Genomic DNA, 17,792 nt, shown 5'->3' with positions numbered 1-17,792 from the left:
TTTAATGTGTTCCTTCTTAGGAGAAGATCAAATCTATCAGTTATTATTGCCTTAGATTTAACTTCAAGTCAAGAGAAAGAGTTGGTTAAAGTTTTAAAAGAAAACAAGGAAGCCTTAGGTTAGACCATGGCAGATATTAAAGGAATTAGTCCCTTAATCGTTAAACATCATATTCACCTCATGAAAGATTCAAAACTTTCTAGGGAACCATAAATAAAGGCTACTCCTATGATACAAGAAGCTATCAAGAAAGAGATCCTAAAGTGCTTGGATCATAATATCATCTACCCTATTTTTGATAACGAGTGGGTAAGTCCAGTGCACGTGGTGCCAAAGAAGTCAGGGGTCATAGTAGTCTAAAATGCTGAAAATGAGTTGATCCCTACTCGTGTCCAAATAGGTTGGCGTGTGTGCATTGACTACAGAAAGTTAAATGTGACAACTTAGAAAGACCACTTTCCTTTGCCTTTCATTGATCAAATGTTAGAGTGGTTAGCCAGACATGAGTATTATTGTTTCCTTGATGGTTATTTTGACTATAACCAGATTCTCATTGCCTTAGTTTACCAACACAATACCACCTTCACATGCGCCTATGGAACCTTTGCATATCAGCGTATGTCTTTTGGGCTTTGTAATGCCCCTGTCACGTTCTAAAGATACATGATGAGTATTTTTTCTGATATGGTGAAGCACTTTTTGAAAGTATTTATAGATGATTTTTCAATTCATTTGAAAGTATTTATGGATGATTTTTCTATTCATGGCTCCTCATTTTTTAATTGTTTGCATCATTTTTATTTAGTACTCAAATGATGCAAAGCGACTAATTTAGTCCCCAATTGGGAGAAATGTCATTTCATGGTTACACAGGGTATAATGTTGGGTCATGTCATTTTCAAAGAAGGGATCGAGGTTGAAAGAGCTAAGATGGACTTAATTTCTAATTTACCACCTTCCAAGTCAGTTAAGGACGTTCATTCCTTCTTAGGTCATGCAGGGTTCTACCGTCAATTCATCAAGAACTTCAATCACATGGCTAGACCTCTCACCAATCTTTTAGCTAAAGAGTAACCCTTTGAATTTTTTAATGAATGTCTCATGTGCTTTGAGCAATTAAAGAAGGTGTTGACTACAGCCCATATTATTCAAGCTCCCTTATAGACTGAGCCCTTTGAATTAATATGTGATGCATCTGATTTTGCTATAGGGGCAGTCTTAGGGCAGAGAGTTGATAAACTTCCTCATGTTATTTATTATGTCAGTAGAACTCTCAATGATGCATAGCTGAACTACACCACAACTGAAAAAGAATTTTTAGTTGTTGTATTTGCATTAGAAAGTTCCGTGCATATCTGATAGGTTCTCATGTAATTATTTACACTGACTATGCAGCTATCAGATACCTTATTTAAAAAAACGATGCCAAAGCACGTCTTATCAGATGGGTTTTTCTTTTACAGGAATTTGACTTAGAAATTAAGGATAAGAAAGGCAGTGAAAATTTGATTGCAGACCATTTGTCCCAATTACCCAATTCTTTGACTGTGAATACTCCAGTTAATGAACATTTTCTCGATGAGCAACTATTTGCAGCATCTAGTGAACCTTGGTTTGTAGATATTGTAAATTTTTTAGTTACAAACAAGACTCCGGATCATTGGTCTTCCCAAGAGAAGTATCATTTTCACTCACAGGTAAAGTATTTCTTTTGGGATGATTCTTACCTTTTTAAATTATGTCCTAACCAAATTATGTGGAGATGAATCCCTGATCATGATCACCATTCTATTCTTTCCTTTGGCCATGATCAGGCTTGTGGCTGCCATTGTGGGCCTACTAAGACTGTGATCAAGGTATTGCAATGTAGATTTTATTGGCCCAGTCTCTTCAAGGACGCCTTTGCTTATTGTAAGGCTTGTCCTTCTTGTCAGTCTTTAAAAAAAATCAGTAGAAAGAACGTGATGCCTCTCAACCCAATCCTCGTGGTTGAGGTTTTTGATGTTTGGGAAATAGATTTTATAGGCCCCTTCTCTAAGTCATGTGGATATAAATATATTTTGTTGGCTGTGGACTATGTGTCCAAATGGATTGAGGCTCGTGCTTGTAAGACTAATGACCATATAGTGGCCATTCAATTCTTAAGAGAAAATATTTTTTCCCGATTTGGTACCCCTAGAGCTATCATTAGTGATAGGGGAAAGCACTTTTGTAATAAGCCTTTTGAGGCCTTAGTGAAAAAGTATGGGATTATCCACAAGTTAGCTACTCCATACAATCCCCAAACCAGTGGGCAGGTAGAAGTGTCCAACAGACAGATCAAGCAGATTCTAGAGAAGACAGTTAACCCAAATCGAAAGGATTGGTCTAACCTTCTGTTGGATGCTTTGTGGGTATATAGAACTACTTACAAGACCATACTTGGTCAATCCCCATACAGTTTGGTATACAGAAAAGCCTGTCACATTCCTGATGAGTTAGAGCCTCGTGCCTTTTAAGCGATTAAGAAATTCAATTTTGATTTTTCTACCGCAGGAGCTTATAGAAGTCTCCAACTATCTGAGTTAGAGGAATTATGAAATGATGCATATGATAGTGCAAAATTTTCTAAGAAAAAGACTAAAGTTTTTCATGATAGGCACCTTATTAAGAAATCTTTTATGCCTAGTGATAAAGTTTTGTTGTACAATTCTAGATTGCATATCTTTCCAGGAAAACTTCATTCTCAGTGGGAATGTCCTTACCTTGTGTAAACAGTATTTCCACATGATGCCGTAGAGGTTATGAATCCATCCACTCAAAAAAATTTTAAAGTTAATGGGCACCGTCTGAAGCCATTCCTTAAGTTGCCTTCAATGTATGACACAGAGGTCATGATTCTCTATAAACCTCTTTATGATGATATTTGATCATATCAGGTAATTTTCTCTCCTTTGTCCTTCTTGTTCTGTTGTCTTATCATTTTTTTCTTTTTCTGCATTGAGGACATTGTACAATTTAAATATTGGGAAGGGTTTGACTGTTTAGAACTTGAGGTTACTTTTAAGAGTTTTTCGGTGCTTTATACACACCCTACAAAAAAAAATTTGAGATCTAGGACCCATCTTGGCACTATAATCCCTATTAAGAAGATGGTAATAAGTATATGTCTTGAAGTGGGACCTCACTTAATGATTTAGAGATACTTGTCTTAAGATGTAGAATCATTTATTAGTTGGTGTCCTTATTCGTAGGTTAGGAGTTGAGATCATATTCTTGGCATGGTATAAAAATATATGATATGAATATGCAAAGAAAGTAAAAATTGGTAAAAAAAAAAAAAGTAGAAAGTAAGTATAGAATTTCTAAGAGCTAGACAGAATATTGTGCCTCATGAAGCGGGGTGTTTTGATCGAACCTCTTAGGAAGGAACACTTCCGAAAAGAACTTAGTATCATTGTCTTTGTTGGCATATGCATAAATCGAAGCTACTTAGTAACTTAGGTTTCTGGTGTTTACTCCACCATGTTATTCAGGCCAAATGTAATGGAGTAGAATGAGTTAAAAAAAAAAAAAAAGATGTCATTATGTCTTGTTGTTTATGATTGGCCAACGCTCCAAAACTCTAGTTCATAGTCCATACCTTACAATGTGGTTTGCCTTAGGATTGATTGTGCTTTAGAAGATACAAGGGACGTCCCTATTTGAGATGTGTGATTGTTCTTAAATCTAGATGGAGTATTAAAGTTCAAGTGTGGGGGTTCCTCGGTTGATGTGCTCTAATTGAAAGAGAGTGTGTTTTGTAGTTATTAGAAGCTTTAAATGGTAATTTTTCAAGTTAATTTGAATTTTGGGTGTATATTCATTGCAAACACCCATGAGACACAACTCGTCCACTAGGGTAACTTAGGGGTTTAAAGGCTTATTACACGTGCTAAATGCAACTGTGATTCCTACGAAAGTGAGTTAGGTTTTTTCTTTCGTTTCTTTATTTATTTATTTTGCTCGAGGACTAGCAAAAGTCAAGTATGGGGGAATTTGATGAGCACAATAATGTGTGAAATCTTAGGGATATAAGTGTACATTTTACCCCACTTTAGATAATACTACTTCTGTTTTTTTTTTTTTTCCAAGTCTACAAGAAAAAGTGCTTAAAGTGAATCAAGAACCGGTCCAAGCTTGAACTAACTTGTCCAAAGGTGGGACCCACTTATTGGTACATCTTCTCTCACAAAATTATGAAGATTATTCTCTCTCATTGTCACCTCATAATATCTTGAAGATACTATGCAGAGATTCCTTTTTGATTTAGTCAAGATTGCAAGATATTGGTTAATATTGCAGGGAAGGAATAAAATTTGTTAATTTTGAAAATAGATTATCTCTTTCTTCACACAATATCTCAGAGAATGAGGATTTTTACTAAGATTTAATTTAATTTTTTTTTTCTTTTCTTAAAGAAGACTTGTAGAAGGAATGAGGCAAGACCAAAGCCCTATAAAAGCCCCTTCCTCCCCCTTCCTAGAATCATTATTCCCCTTAGTCTATTTTCTAATTTGTGCTTAGTTCTCTTCTCTCTCTCCCTCTTTCACTCTTTTTAGTTTTAGTTCTTCTTTATTTTTGCTTTAATCACTTTTTTAATAGTTTTTTATTTCAATTAATGCAAGCACTCTTTTATTTTTATTCAGCCTTTTATGTTTATGATTTATGCAATTGAGTTGTAATTTTTAAGTTATAGTTCTAGGCTTAGATCTAGGTGACAAGATCACGAGTTATGGAGCATCTCCTTTTTAAGTTCACTTTATTTTTTTCAAGATTTTTTTTTCTAGGCCTAGAAATTTCAGATTTGATTCATTCCAGATCTAATTTTTAGGATTGGCAGTATCTCAAATCACCCAAACTTTCGAGTTCGGGCATTGATTCAAGTAGGTAAGCTTCTTTAATAGTCTTCTCTCCCCCCCCCCTCTCATTCCCTCTTCTGACTACCTTTTCTTTCTTAATTTAGGATTTTAATTTCAGTCGTTTCATTATTGTTTTCCCTTTCCCCTAAGGTTCATGGCTAGTGTATGTGTTAGCTTTGCCCCTCCTAGTCATAGAACCATCATTTTATTGTTTTTATTTTATTTGTCTCCCTTTTCCAAAAGCCAAATAGAGTAACCATTGTAAGAGTGACTCTTTGGTCAAAGTAGGGAAGCTCATATTATGATGCATCCCTCGGGCTAAGTAGAGAAACCTAATTGTGAGCATCTCTTTAGCTTTATCCCATTTCTTTTACTTTATTTTTATTTCAACATTTTTTCCTTCATTATTTTTTAATTGCGTGGGCTATTTATTTTCAGTTATTTATTTATTTATTTTAATTGCGTCGCATGTGTATTCAAATTCTTAGATGACGAATGGTAAAGACGTTATTTTAGATACATATCTTTAGGACGGTAGTTAGAATTAGATCACAACCATTAATCGGTTCACTTTCGCATTATTAAAAGAAGCCAAAAATAAAGTGGCTGCTCTCCCTGTGTTCGACCCATAGTTACACTGATCCGTATGCTTGTGGTTACATTTTAAATCGTAACACATTATACGCAGTGTAATAAATAAATAAAAAAATCAAAATGAAGTGTGAATCATACCATAACTTTGTTCCAAAAAATTAGGTCATAAGCACACAAACGAACAATATTTGAATATATACTAAATTAAATTTTATCTTTAATTATATCATATCAATATCAACCGATACCAATATCAATACCGACAACTAAATTCTTGGTCTCATGCCCCTACAAACTTATTTATGTCAAACTCTAAGAGAAAAGTTCAGCCTCAAGTGGACCAGGATATCTTAATTTGTGTGATTAGAGGATGTTACCTTCCTTTGCCCCTTTTTTCTTTAGTGTTGCACTTCTTTGATTTTAATTATTTTTATTTTCAATAAATTTGATTTACTATCAATAAAAATAAATCCTTGTTGGGCTGGTAATAGATTATAAATCAAAACTGAACCATTAAATTGAAGTTCAATATGGATCAGTTTCATTTTTGTTTTGATTCGATTCGTTTCAATTTTTACATGTGAACGAACCGTGATTATACAAGAAAACCCAAACTTGAAAGTGCTTAATGAAACCAACCATGATGATATTGTACGAACATGACCCACTTAATAAAACCATTGCCCAAAGCTCTTAACCTAACAAATTGAATTATTCATAAAAATAGATTAAAATGAATATTTCAAATAAATCAAAAAAATGAACTTTTCATGTGTAGATTAAACCTGACCCAAACCTAGACTTGGACCAGCTCAAATCCCTATTGTATTTGTAGATGCCATTGACTGATTGACCAACTAGTCGTCGAGGTCAGGTGCCGGCCAGTTTTTAAGTGCAAAAAACCTAGACTCTTTTGAGCACTAGGAATCCATTCAATGAAAATACCTATTGTGATGAGAGAAAGAGATAATGAGCGCATTCCATGTGTAGATCAGACATTGTACGAAAATAATTCTCTTAGAACTTGATCTGAACTCAACCTAAATTCATCCAAATTTCTCTAAGGATCATAGCGGAAGAAACCAATTGATGATCTTGTTTTGTAGTGGACTACAAATGAATATATCCAATATGAAACAAAATCACATACTAATATGTGACCAGTGCGCTGGAAATAAACTTTGAAATTATTAAGATACAACAAAGATCCTATAAGATTAAAATAAGACAGAAAATATAGGATACATATCCTTACTCAAAAGAAGATGAAAGATCCAAAAGATAAGAAAATTATGGAGACTATGACAGATATAATTGATATCGAAGTTGAAATTCTTCCATTGTCCTTCCTGAAGATCATACCCTCTATTATTGGATAATTAAAAGTTAAGATGGCAAAAGAAAGGAAGACCTGCCCAAACATATCATCATAACTGGCTTCAGATATAACTCTTGCCAAACCACCACCAAGGGACACCATATTTATAGTTACCAATGTGGCCAATATGACAAGGAACAACTTGGACCCTTTGAAATGGAATATCCCCTTCTTATACTGTTCAATTTGTTCTTCATCAATGACTTTACTGGTTAGTATGAAATTGGCCTCCCTTATACCAATCTTCTTCATAAAAACATCCAAACATGAGAAGGGATAGCAAGCAACTGACTTTATCATCCAGTTTCTCTGTTCATTCCACCATGTCCTTAATGAGTCACCACATAAGAGAACCTCTAACATATGCTGAGAAAGCGAAGAAATGTATATAATCGCAAAGATGATAAACCAAGGATTTGAAACCTGTAACGAAATTAAACAACATTAATAACATATATAATAGTTAGGGGCCTTCTAGGCATCATCATACCTAGTGAAGTATAACGTTTAACAATTTACCACTTAAAAATACATGGATTTTTCCATGCATGTGATAGAAGACCCCACATACATCTCGATGGCCTAATTTTAGTCCAAAGTAAGCGAGAAAAATTGCTCAATTTTTTATTCAAAGATTTAGTAAAATTACCAAAATGGTGTCAAATGGAAATGAATATAAAATATAATAGGACATCGTTTATAATTTTAGCTACATCCTCTACTCATTTTAATCTGAAATTGTACCAATGAAATGCTTACCTGGTCCTCTATCACATGAATGAACCCATGTATATATTACCATATAGCAAATAATGAAGCGTTATAGTTCACTAGGCATAGTGATGGGAAATAAAACCCATAATAGTATCATCATAGTAGACAGTAGAAGAGAAAACATGAGATGAGGATTTATTTGTTACCTTAGGGTACAAGGAGATGCCAGCCAAAAGGCATAGTTGAGGGATGGTAGCATAACACAATAGAGGGAAAGAATATAGGGGTTGAAATGCAAAGTACCCATAACACATTGCCTGAGGAATGGACATTCTGGAAACTCCATAGATGATTGGGCAGAATCTTGAGAGACCTACTTCTAGCAACCCTGAGTTCCATCTCAAGTTCTGGATCATGCTTTCATTGAAAGTGATGGTAGCACTACCCAAGAAAGCTGGACTTGAAGGTTCATAATAGACTGACTTCCATCCTCTACTGTGCATAATAAACCCTGAAAAGTAATCCTCCACTATAGAGTGGTATAGGAAACCCCTCTGCAAACAAAAGTGCAACAGTTGTTTTGGAAGGTTAATTTATATATACAATTAAGTATTAATGATGAATAATATCCTAATACATATAGGTGACTTGCCTGTTCACCCCATTGTGTGTCTTTCTCATAGCTGCATGAGGCCAAAAGTTGAGCCTCTTGTATCAATTCTTTTGATGATGATATGGTACCTCCATTGATGGGATTAAGATGATAACTTTTGTTTAGTGATGCAATTAACTTGTTGGAATTACCAAAAGACGATCTAAGTTGAAAGAGATCGTCATCTGAGTATGAAGATGAGAATTAATGATTAATATATTCAACGAAACCAAGAATTCTTCCCCGTATAAAATGGATGAACGTATATAGTAGATAATACCTTCTTGCATGGGAATCCCATACAAGGCCTGTCTTTTGATATAGAATCCTGTGCCAGATAGTATTGGTCCTTGAAGCCCATCCAAGCATGGCCACATTGTCTGAAAAGGTACCAATTAAAATTTAAAGGAGGCTAACACAGAGCAAGAAAATGATATAAAAATCCAAGTTCGGATTCTCTCCCCATATGGAGACAGTCCCCACATGTGTTCCACCGTTCATAGGGTGTGGGTTCTTATGACATAGAATGTCGTATACTTACCTTAAATGCTCTACGCAACCGTCCATCGTAGATGTCATTGTTACATACATTGTAGAAAGCCTGAGGAAATTGAACGAAGCCAAGTGATGGAGACAATTTAGGATCAAGATGAAAGCACATCGCCTGCCGAACTGAGGATGGATTGTTGCAGTTCATATCACAGTCCAAAACCAAAATGTAGGGAGCATTGCTTATAATTCCTGATACCCGAAGCTGGAATTAAACCAATATCCAATTAATAATGGTAAATAGGAGCCATAATCAAAGTTAAAAAGGAAATCAGAGAATCTTTGGATCAAACCCATTTGCTTGTCATTATAAACACAAAATTAAATGCTATTTACTTGTCAATTACACAGCCAACTACCCCAACCCATATCACATCATCCATGGGATGTGGTCACCACAGAAATGAATGGTGTAAGATGGGGTGGGGTGGTTACTTGCAGAGGAGGGGGATCTGAATACTCAATTACAAGCTTCTATGATTTCTTTTTTCCATTTTGTCCCATTGACTGCTATGTCGACATTATTGCTAGGGATTTCTATAGTTTTGCCCATCCCCTTAGATAGGAATGTCGTGTCAATGATATGTGAGATAGGTTGGCCAAATTTCAATCCTCGACTTCTAATCTTGTGATATTCATGTTTATTATTAATAAAAATATTTTCTATCAAAAAATTAACAATAGTGAATCATTATAGAAAGTGGGAGAGAGATCAAATACATACAAGGACGTTGAGAGCTCCAGCTTTGAAATTGTGAGGATGAGTGGATCTTTTTTCACGGGAAACATAAGTAAGGAGAGGAATCTTAGCTTGCTCATCGCCAATTGCAATGATTCGATTGTCACTTATCACCTACAAAATATTGCATATATTACACAATATATAGGACATCAAGGTATTCAAGTTAGGTACAAATTTGCAACTTAAATTAAATACAATTTTTTTTTAACCCCCCAAAAGAAAAATGAAGTAGTGGAATTCGAGTAAATATAGGCAAAGTACAGGAAAGTGAGAAATATTGTTATCAAATTAAAACTACAAACTTAAAGTGCTAAATTGTTAAGGGTAAAATATTTGTACACAACCAGCTAAATTTTTAATAGTGCATGCAGGCACCCCTTTTAAGACACTGCAGCAATCCCCTTATAAAATTACTTATACACTCCCATATTTTAGTGTTTCCCAATAATACCCTCCCTCCCAGGCCTGAAATTGCACACAGGCATTGGAAAGAACGTTGCCACCTTAATTCTTAATTTTGCGTATCTTTTCAAACTAGAAAAGACAAATCAACCTCTTACATATAGACTTTGGATTAGGTCCTTGTATGAGAACTATTCTCGGTGTTTGATCCGCACTTGGAATCCACGTAATTTGAAAACCTGTTATAAAAAGAGAGAGATTGAATGGATTCCATGTGTGAATCAAACATCCTACATACAATGTTCTCATACAAAGACCTGATCCAAACTCTTACATACATACCCAATGGATAGTTGGTAAAGACCAACACCTCATGATAAAAGAAAGAGGATATGAATTCAAATCACCTTAAAAACCAAAAACCTCTTCATGCATACCTCGATTAGAGGAGGATGATCATGTCGCCCAATCTCACAATTTTCTTTAGCTCTCTGAAAGCGTTCTTTGAGCAACTGGTACTTCAACTGAGATACACCAACACCATTTTAGTTGTTGAATTACCTTTTATTAATGCCCCTTCAAAGGTAAAATTGAGATACACCAACACCATGGGGCATGCCGGTCATTTCGGTCCCATGTGTCTAGGCACAGGGACACACACGCCTCATAGAAACCATTTTTCATACTTATATGGGTTAAAGAACATTACCCGATTATGCTCTTTGCATCCACACACAAGGGAAGTGGAGTCAGGGCATGAGCATCTTTTTACATTTTGGTTCCAATTTTCCATGTTAGTGAGCGTACAAAATACTATCGGATGGTGTTCTTTTTCCTTGTGCCCAGAAGCGAGTAAAATAACAGACCTAGGAAAGATTCATCTCCTATTGATGCTTTCATGCATGTTCCCATTGGACCAATCCTCTACCGGACCACGATCTAATGCAACAATCTTACACCATCCAAAGAGTGTGGGGCTCACCTTCATATGTGAAGATCCACACCCAATAGATGATATGAGATTGTTACAGGAGATCATGGTCCAAGCGAGGATCTAGGCTCCATTGGACCGACGCTGACCCAGAGCCAAGCTGCATGCCTTTTTGGGAACCCTCACTCATATATATAAATATATATATATATATATATATATATATACACACAAAGAAAGATGTAAAACACACCTTAATCTTCTCGAGCTCTGGACTGAAATCCATGGAGCGAAGATATGAACCATCACCATGGGCAGAGGAAGATCCAGACAGGAATGCATCGGGGCAGACAGTGCCAATCTTGTATTTCCTGCAAAAGGGCACCCAAGAACCTGCAAAGGAAGCCGCCTCACGAAGGGCATAGAGAGTAAGGGGAGAACCTGCATCATCAGAGAGATAAACAGAGAGTTTCTCCGGGGGATAATCAAGGGACATAGCCGACACCACCGTGTTCATCACATCAAATGTGGGCTCCTTGTTTGGGTCAGCCGTGCAAATGAACACATCAACCGCCGGAAGCTCATCATCCCTTGGTAATCTCTCCGGAAAGACGGTTCGATACACCGGACACCAACGGAAAGGCAGGCGGAGCAACCAAATGAAGCAGAGTAAGAGCTCAGAAGCAAAGATGAGAGCCCATGGCAACGTGGGTAGCTCACCAAATAGGAAAAGTGAAGAAACTCTATAGTAGAGCAAGGCAAGCAAAGCTATGGCATGGAAGAGATTGTGAAGTTTGTAGATGGTAGCATGAAATTGCTGAACTTTCCACTCATGAAGAGGTAGGGAGTTCTTCATCTCCTCCATCTCTTACTGCTCCCAGTTCTAGTCTCAGCTACCTTCGCTTTAATGTCTTCTACTAATTGCAATTACCTTTGATGACTTATATATAATTGGGGTTAGAGAAAAGTGTGGGCACGCGGCGGGGCTGCGTAGACGGTCTCTGACTCTCTCTCCCTCCCCCTACCTCATAGAAATATCCCACGTTATGATTCATTGGTTTCAGCCTTGGGCTTCAAGAAAACTGGCGGCTTTCCAATAATTAGAGGATCCAATAACATTTGCCCCTTTTCTTAGATATGTACCCTCTCTTTACTTTATAAATGATAGAAAATTGGTAGGTACTTTTGTTCTCACATGTACATTGAGGTGAATATATATGCATAAGATTCATTTTCGGAATATTTTCACTGTCGAGAAAATATCACTTGCTTGTATATCAGCATCTAACACCTATCCTTTTTACTTTTAAATATATCACTCATTACTCTTGTAATAGTAAAAAATAGGACAGATGTTGATTCGTATAATAATAAGATGATCATATGAGTAGTGTGACGGATACAATATCCACCCTTTTACTTTATTGAAACTTTTATATTCGTTCATCTCTCTCCAAAAAAAAAAAATTTTAATAATAAAATCAAAATGAAAGGTGAATCATATCATAATTTTGTTCAAAAAAAAGTTAAAGCACACAAAACAATATTGTTATTCTTTTTTTTTTTTTCCTGGTAGAAGCTCACTAAAACAATATTTGATAGTATTTTATCGATATGGGTAGCCATAGTTTAATCGTATTTAATTATATACTTCTAATGGTGTGATGAAGAAGGTCCGTCACCCAACAACTACACTCCAAGTCCAACTTACCGCCTTACACGACTTCATAACATCTCTGACTAGAGTTTTATTTTTTTTATTTTCCTTGCTCTTCAAGGCGATTTTCAGCGAGGTTTTTCTGTTTTCCTTTTCATTGCTCATCAAGGCCTGTGGCCTTTTCTAAGTGGCTCTATTCTAATTTAGGGTTTTTGTTTGTAGATAGTCTTTTTAGGGCTTCACTTTGGTATCAGGTCGTCGTTTTTGTGTGAGAATTAAATTGAGAATTAGCTGCTCTCATACTATTGAGTCTTTTTTAAGAACTCAATCCCATAAATTAGGGTGCAATAGGGCCGGGTTGGGTTGAGTTTCTCAAAACCTTAGTCCAATTCTGAGTCCCTTTAATTAGACCCAAACCCGCCCTGACCCTGACTCAGGGTCACAAAACTTCAACCTTAGCCCAACCCTTACCTACCCTAATTGGCCCTGATTTTTTAGGGTCGGGCCGGGATGACCCAAACCCTGGTTGCCATCGAGGGCCAAGATGACCTTGATTGACTCTGACCGTGACCGTGCAAAATATGGAATAACTCAAAAATAAAAAATATTCATAATAAAGAGGAGATAAAAAACACAAAGTTACAAATTACCTGTCATGAGGAGAACATCCTAAAGCAAACATTCAAACAATACAAATAAATCCAACTATTATGGTAAACAAATAGGTGATTATCCTAATAAAGCAAATAATTCAAAAACTTTCAATTATTTATCATGATAAACAAAGAGATCATCATAATAAGGCAAACAATCCGGAGATCTCAAAACCCCCATCTTGTTAAACAAAGAGAAAAACAAGATAGATTTTTTTTTTTTTTGGTAAAAAAAGCAAGAGAGATCTTTTTTTTTTTTCTAAAAAAAACAAGAGAGATCGGTGAGAAGATATATCAAAAGTTTTGAAGTGTCAATGACTCAATGTCAAACAATAAATAAAATTACGTTAAAATCAGGATTAACATCAAGGTCACAACTAGGGTCAACATCAGGGGTAAAAACCAAAACTGGGTCAGGCCAAAACCAAGGCCAAAAGTCAGGGTAAAAAAATCAGGGTCAGGTTCAGGGTGGGCCAAAGACAACAACCCTTACCCGCCATGAACCTGACTCAAGGTCAGAAATTTCAGGATCAGGTTGGCCCTCAGGGCCAAAATTTTCAGGCCGATACTTGTTCAGGATCAGGACAAGTTCGGGCCGTCAGGGCCAAACTTACACCCCTACCATAAACTAACTTGTAAGGTGAAGGAACTCAAGACTATATCAATCCACATCAAATCTCCTTTGAAATCTATATGGGATCATAATAGTTTCCTTTCGATAGGTATCACTGTGTTATTCATCTTTTGAATATTGGGGAATATAATCCAAAAGATAGATTAATTAAAACAGTATGGCACTGTGGTGGGAGTTTAGATTCCTATTTCCAAAGCAAGGGAGTTTGTGGTCGCCTTTATCCCAACATCTGAATTATACCAAAATTTAAATTCCAAACATTGGTTGCCTATATCTATCATCAATCAATCTGAGAGTTTTCATTTCTGGTAGAACAGAAAACATAGCAGTAGTAAAGGTGGGATATGGGGGTGGCAAGCATGGGGCAAGGGTGACTCCAGGGAGACGGGAGGCAGAGAGACGAAGTCCGGGCAAGGAGAGGCAAGGGGGTGTGGTGAAGAGTAGGGGCAAGGAGGTGGGTTGTAGAGTGACTACAATGGCGAGGGTCCTGCGGTGAGGGATGGAGATGCCAGGACAGGGAGGGGAGCGGGAGTGGAGAGAGTGAAAGAGAAAGTATTCATCTAGAACTGGAACTACTATAAAACCAAGATGTAACATCTGGTGAGGTAAAGACTAGTTAAGAAAGCTGAGGTACAAAGTATTTATACAACACTAAGAAATCAGTATTCTCAATCATATAACAATTTCTACAAAAACAAATGGCTGATTGGTTATATTAAGGTGCAGAAGCTCTGGTGGATGCTTCTTCATAATCCACCCTTTGGGATCTCTCCATCTACTGTCTCCTTGGAAGCTGCCATGGGCTGCGAGTTTCTAAGCTCCTCAAGCTGCAGCAGGATGAACAATAGAACAGGGTTATCAGAATATAAAACAGAAACTCAGAAACAACATAATTGGCTTGTATATCCAACAGTATAGATTCAAAAGATAAAGAAAATGAGTAACATTAATGGGAGTACAATGAGCCATCCTTGACCATTAATTCTCTTATATGGTTGGTATCATGTGTATATTTAGAGCATAACAAAACAAACTGAGGATAGAAATAAAAAAATGCTTATCTTTAGTCTTAAGCTCAATGAAAAAGCCTGAGCACTTTTGTTGTTCAAGATGAGGGGAGCACCAGCAGTGGTGACCACAGGTGCATCTGATTCTCCTCCCTCCACCTCTTCTTCCTTCTTCCTCTTCCCCCATCTTTTGTTCCCTTATTTTTCTCCCCTATTCTTCAATCACTTCTCTTTTCCTCCCTCTCCTTTCATGGGGGTGGTGGATCTACATTGGAATTTTAGGAATTCTTTACTATAACTGTTGTAAGCTGGACCAGCGGTTTCAACTTGCTTGAAATTTTAAACGGGGTTAAGGCTTTCTGTTTCAGCATTGATCCAATGGTGTTTTATATTGATAATTACTAAATAGAACTTAATACAAGGAGAGAAACCCAATGGATCATGGGATCTTGGAAACTTGAGTAGATGAAGTTTGGTACCATCCAAGCCATAAAAGGCTCCATGTATTAGGGACAGGATGAAGATAAAAAGACGTGATTTACACAAATTTACCACCTGAGACAACTGCCTCCACAGCCACACTTGCAATCTAGAATTAAGAATGCTTATTGATAGTAATCAAACAGCACAAGAAACTAAAGGTTTCACTTCCAGTGAGTTAACTTCGAGTTACAACAGACCAAGAGTCAGGAACAAAATCCAGTTCAAATATCATCAAGTGCCACTCTTTTTTTAATCTGGAAACGTTATGGGCCATAAACCAAGTTTCCAGAAGTGATAAATTACTTAATTGAGACCAAGTTGGGTCTAATTTCATTCTACTGAATTTGTGTTGCTACAGGCCACCTTGATAAAGATAGGGCAGTCCGAGTAATGCAATCATCTATTGATTAATATGGCAAACGGCTAGAAACAGCAATCAGATGACTGAATTCTGAAAGAAAGAGGAGCTATAAATCCAAAGACAGTAAGACTTACAAACTTGAAGTCAGTACCAGCAAAACATCAGTGGATTCACCAAGAATATGCTTATAGTTATTTGTAATTAAGTTTAACATTAACTAATGTTAAATCCACATTTGTTTGTAATTTTCCCATAATTACTCTGTATCATGATTTTTCCCTTTTAACATAACTATCACCTCTGGGGTAGTATTATTTTACAAATGTACCATTTTGCATGCTGTCAATATGCTAGTATGCCGAACATTGTCTCAGACTGGAGGGTCTAGATGACATATCAGTCTTTTCAATTCAATAATAGGTCAAACCATGAACAATGCAAATGCACTAAAATGTATTCTTACTTAAGATTGAAGTATTTTGGTGCATGCAGTAAAATGCTATTCATATTATCGATGCATTTTGTGAATGATCTTCATAAGCATCTCTTTAAGGCAGGTTCCTCATTGTATTTATTTTTAGCATGACTCGGATATTTTTGTCCTCATCCTTCCAACCACCTATTCCAAATCAAATTGAACAAAAGGTAAGAGGAAATCTAGATATGAAATCAGACACGATCTTTAAATGGCAGCCTCATGTGTGGCTCACTTTTGTACAGTCACATTTGCACAACATACAGCTCATGCCAAAAATGGTCAGGTAAGACTGCAAGAGCATCATATAGATTCTGTTTGGGGACACGTGAGTTGCCCAACTAACATTTTTCCAACTTTTCATTTGCAAGTAGAATCCCTAAGAATATTATTGTTTCCACAAGAGTTCTGATAAGCATCCTGGCTACGATCAAAGTAAATGAAAGGAACATAGATCATTATCAAGCACCCCTAAATTCCTCTTCTTTTTTATAATAACCCTATTTAATCTGCCCAGCCTCATGTTCCCAAATCTCTCATTTTGACAACCATATCTCTTCCCATCCCCAACACAAAAAACATTGAAATCCATTCAACAAATTTTTCTTTTTGACATCATCCTCCACCAATGATCATCACTACCTCAATGGAGATTGAAGAAACAGTAAAGCCCAATAAAAAATGATGGAGCTCAATAAATCTGTGAGAGGCAAGTCTACTGATCAGCATGTTTCTACCAGGCATCCAAAACTATTAACCAAACTGCTCTTAGAGGGGATAAAACCACCCGATTCCTCCTTTAAGACCCACCAGCAAACCAAGGTCCCCCCCCCCTTCCAAAATTTTAACCAGCTTAATACCAAATACTTTAAAAGATGCTCTTTAGTTCAAAGGGCATGAGATTAACCATAATTGATTAGTGCATTTTTTTACTTTTACTCATATAGGCAGGATGTATGTTAGTTCAACTAATGGAAAGCAATAATTTTATCACATCTACTATGCCTAGCCCTGCCACTCTACCAGTTCCAGCACTTTCCTTAATGCAGCAGGTACCAGTACAAGACTACCACAACCACCACCGCCAGTAATCGCTGCACCATCCCTGTTACCATTACCAAACTACCCTTAGGATCTCTAGAGAAGAATCTGGTATTACTGTGTGTGTGACTGCGTGTAAGAGTCTGACTATATCAGAATGAGAATCATATTGTTCCGTTCATTCCACATGCACTCACTTTCTGTCACTTTTGTAAATATTTCTGTTTTCAGGTTTAGTACTCTTCAGAAAGGTAGCTATGGCACTCAAAAACGGTGGAAACAAAAACCCAATTTTACCAACCCTATGTGGCAATATCTAGTTATCTACTAAAAGCATACCAAAAATGGAATAGTTGGTCTATTTCAAGAATAAAGCATACCTCCTGGCAGGTTTTCTGGTGTGTTGCTAAAAGCTCATTATACTTTGTCTGCAGATCTGACATCTTGGCTTGTAGTATTTCATTTTCAGGAACAGTTGGACCACATAATTTGTGCTGAATAAACCTATCGCACAGGAAGAGGAATGTTGTAAGTAAGTAGTGACCATTATTTTTATTTTATTTTTTATAACAGCATTGGCAGAGCAGATGATCTAATTCAAATAGCTCCCTCTTTTTTTCTCTTTTTTCCTTTTTTTTT

General features: G+C 36.5%; 2 protein-coding genes across 2 annotated transcripts in view; both read right to left on the bottom strand.

Annotated features, from left to right (window-relative positions):
- Nucleotides 1–6,640: 6,640 nt before the first annotated feature.
- On the bottom strand, nt 6,641–11,740 carry LOC122092154 (cellulose synthase-like protein G2). Its single transcript, XM_042662487.1, has 8 exons — nt 11,096–11,740; nt 10,349–10,435; nt 9,492–9,620; nt 8,760–8,972; nt 8,499–8,598; nt 8,219–8,403; nt 7,773–8,120; nt 6,641–7,275 (listed from the first exon to the last, which is right to left on the bottom strand). Exons 1-8 carry the CDS (start codon nt 11,705–11,707, stop codon nt 6,730–6,732), a joined length of 2,220 nt encoding a protein of 739 aa, XP_042518421.1. The 5' UTR covers nt 11,708–11,740; the 3' UTR covers nt 6,641–6,729.
- Nucleotides 11,741–14,359: 2,619 nt separating this feature from the next.
- The window catches only part of LOC122090966 (c-Myc-binding protein-like), a 6,346-nt gene continuing 2,913 nt past the window's right edge, over nt 14,360–17,792 (bottom strand). The window contains exons 4-5 of the mRNA XM_042660744.1: nt 17,534–17,657; nt 14,360–14,613 (exon numbers count right to left, since the gene is read on the bottom strand). Coding sequence (XP_042516678.1) covers nt 14,533–14,613; nt 17,534–17,657 — 205 coding nt within the window. The 3' untranslated portion in view covers nt 14,360–14,532. The remainder of the gene's footprint in view (nt 14,614–17,533; nt 17,658–17,792) is intronic.

This window comes from Macadamia integrifolia, chromosome 10 (genome assembly GCF_013358625.1).
Source record: "Macadamia integrifolia cultivar HAES 741 chromosome 10, SCU_Mint_v3, whole genome shotgun sequence".
Lineage (NCBI taxonomy): Eukaryota > Viridiplantae > Streptophyta > Magnoliopsida > Proteales > Proteaceae > Macadamia > Macadamia integrifolia.
This window is presented reverse-complemented; position numbering and strand designations above follow the sequence as displayed.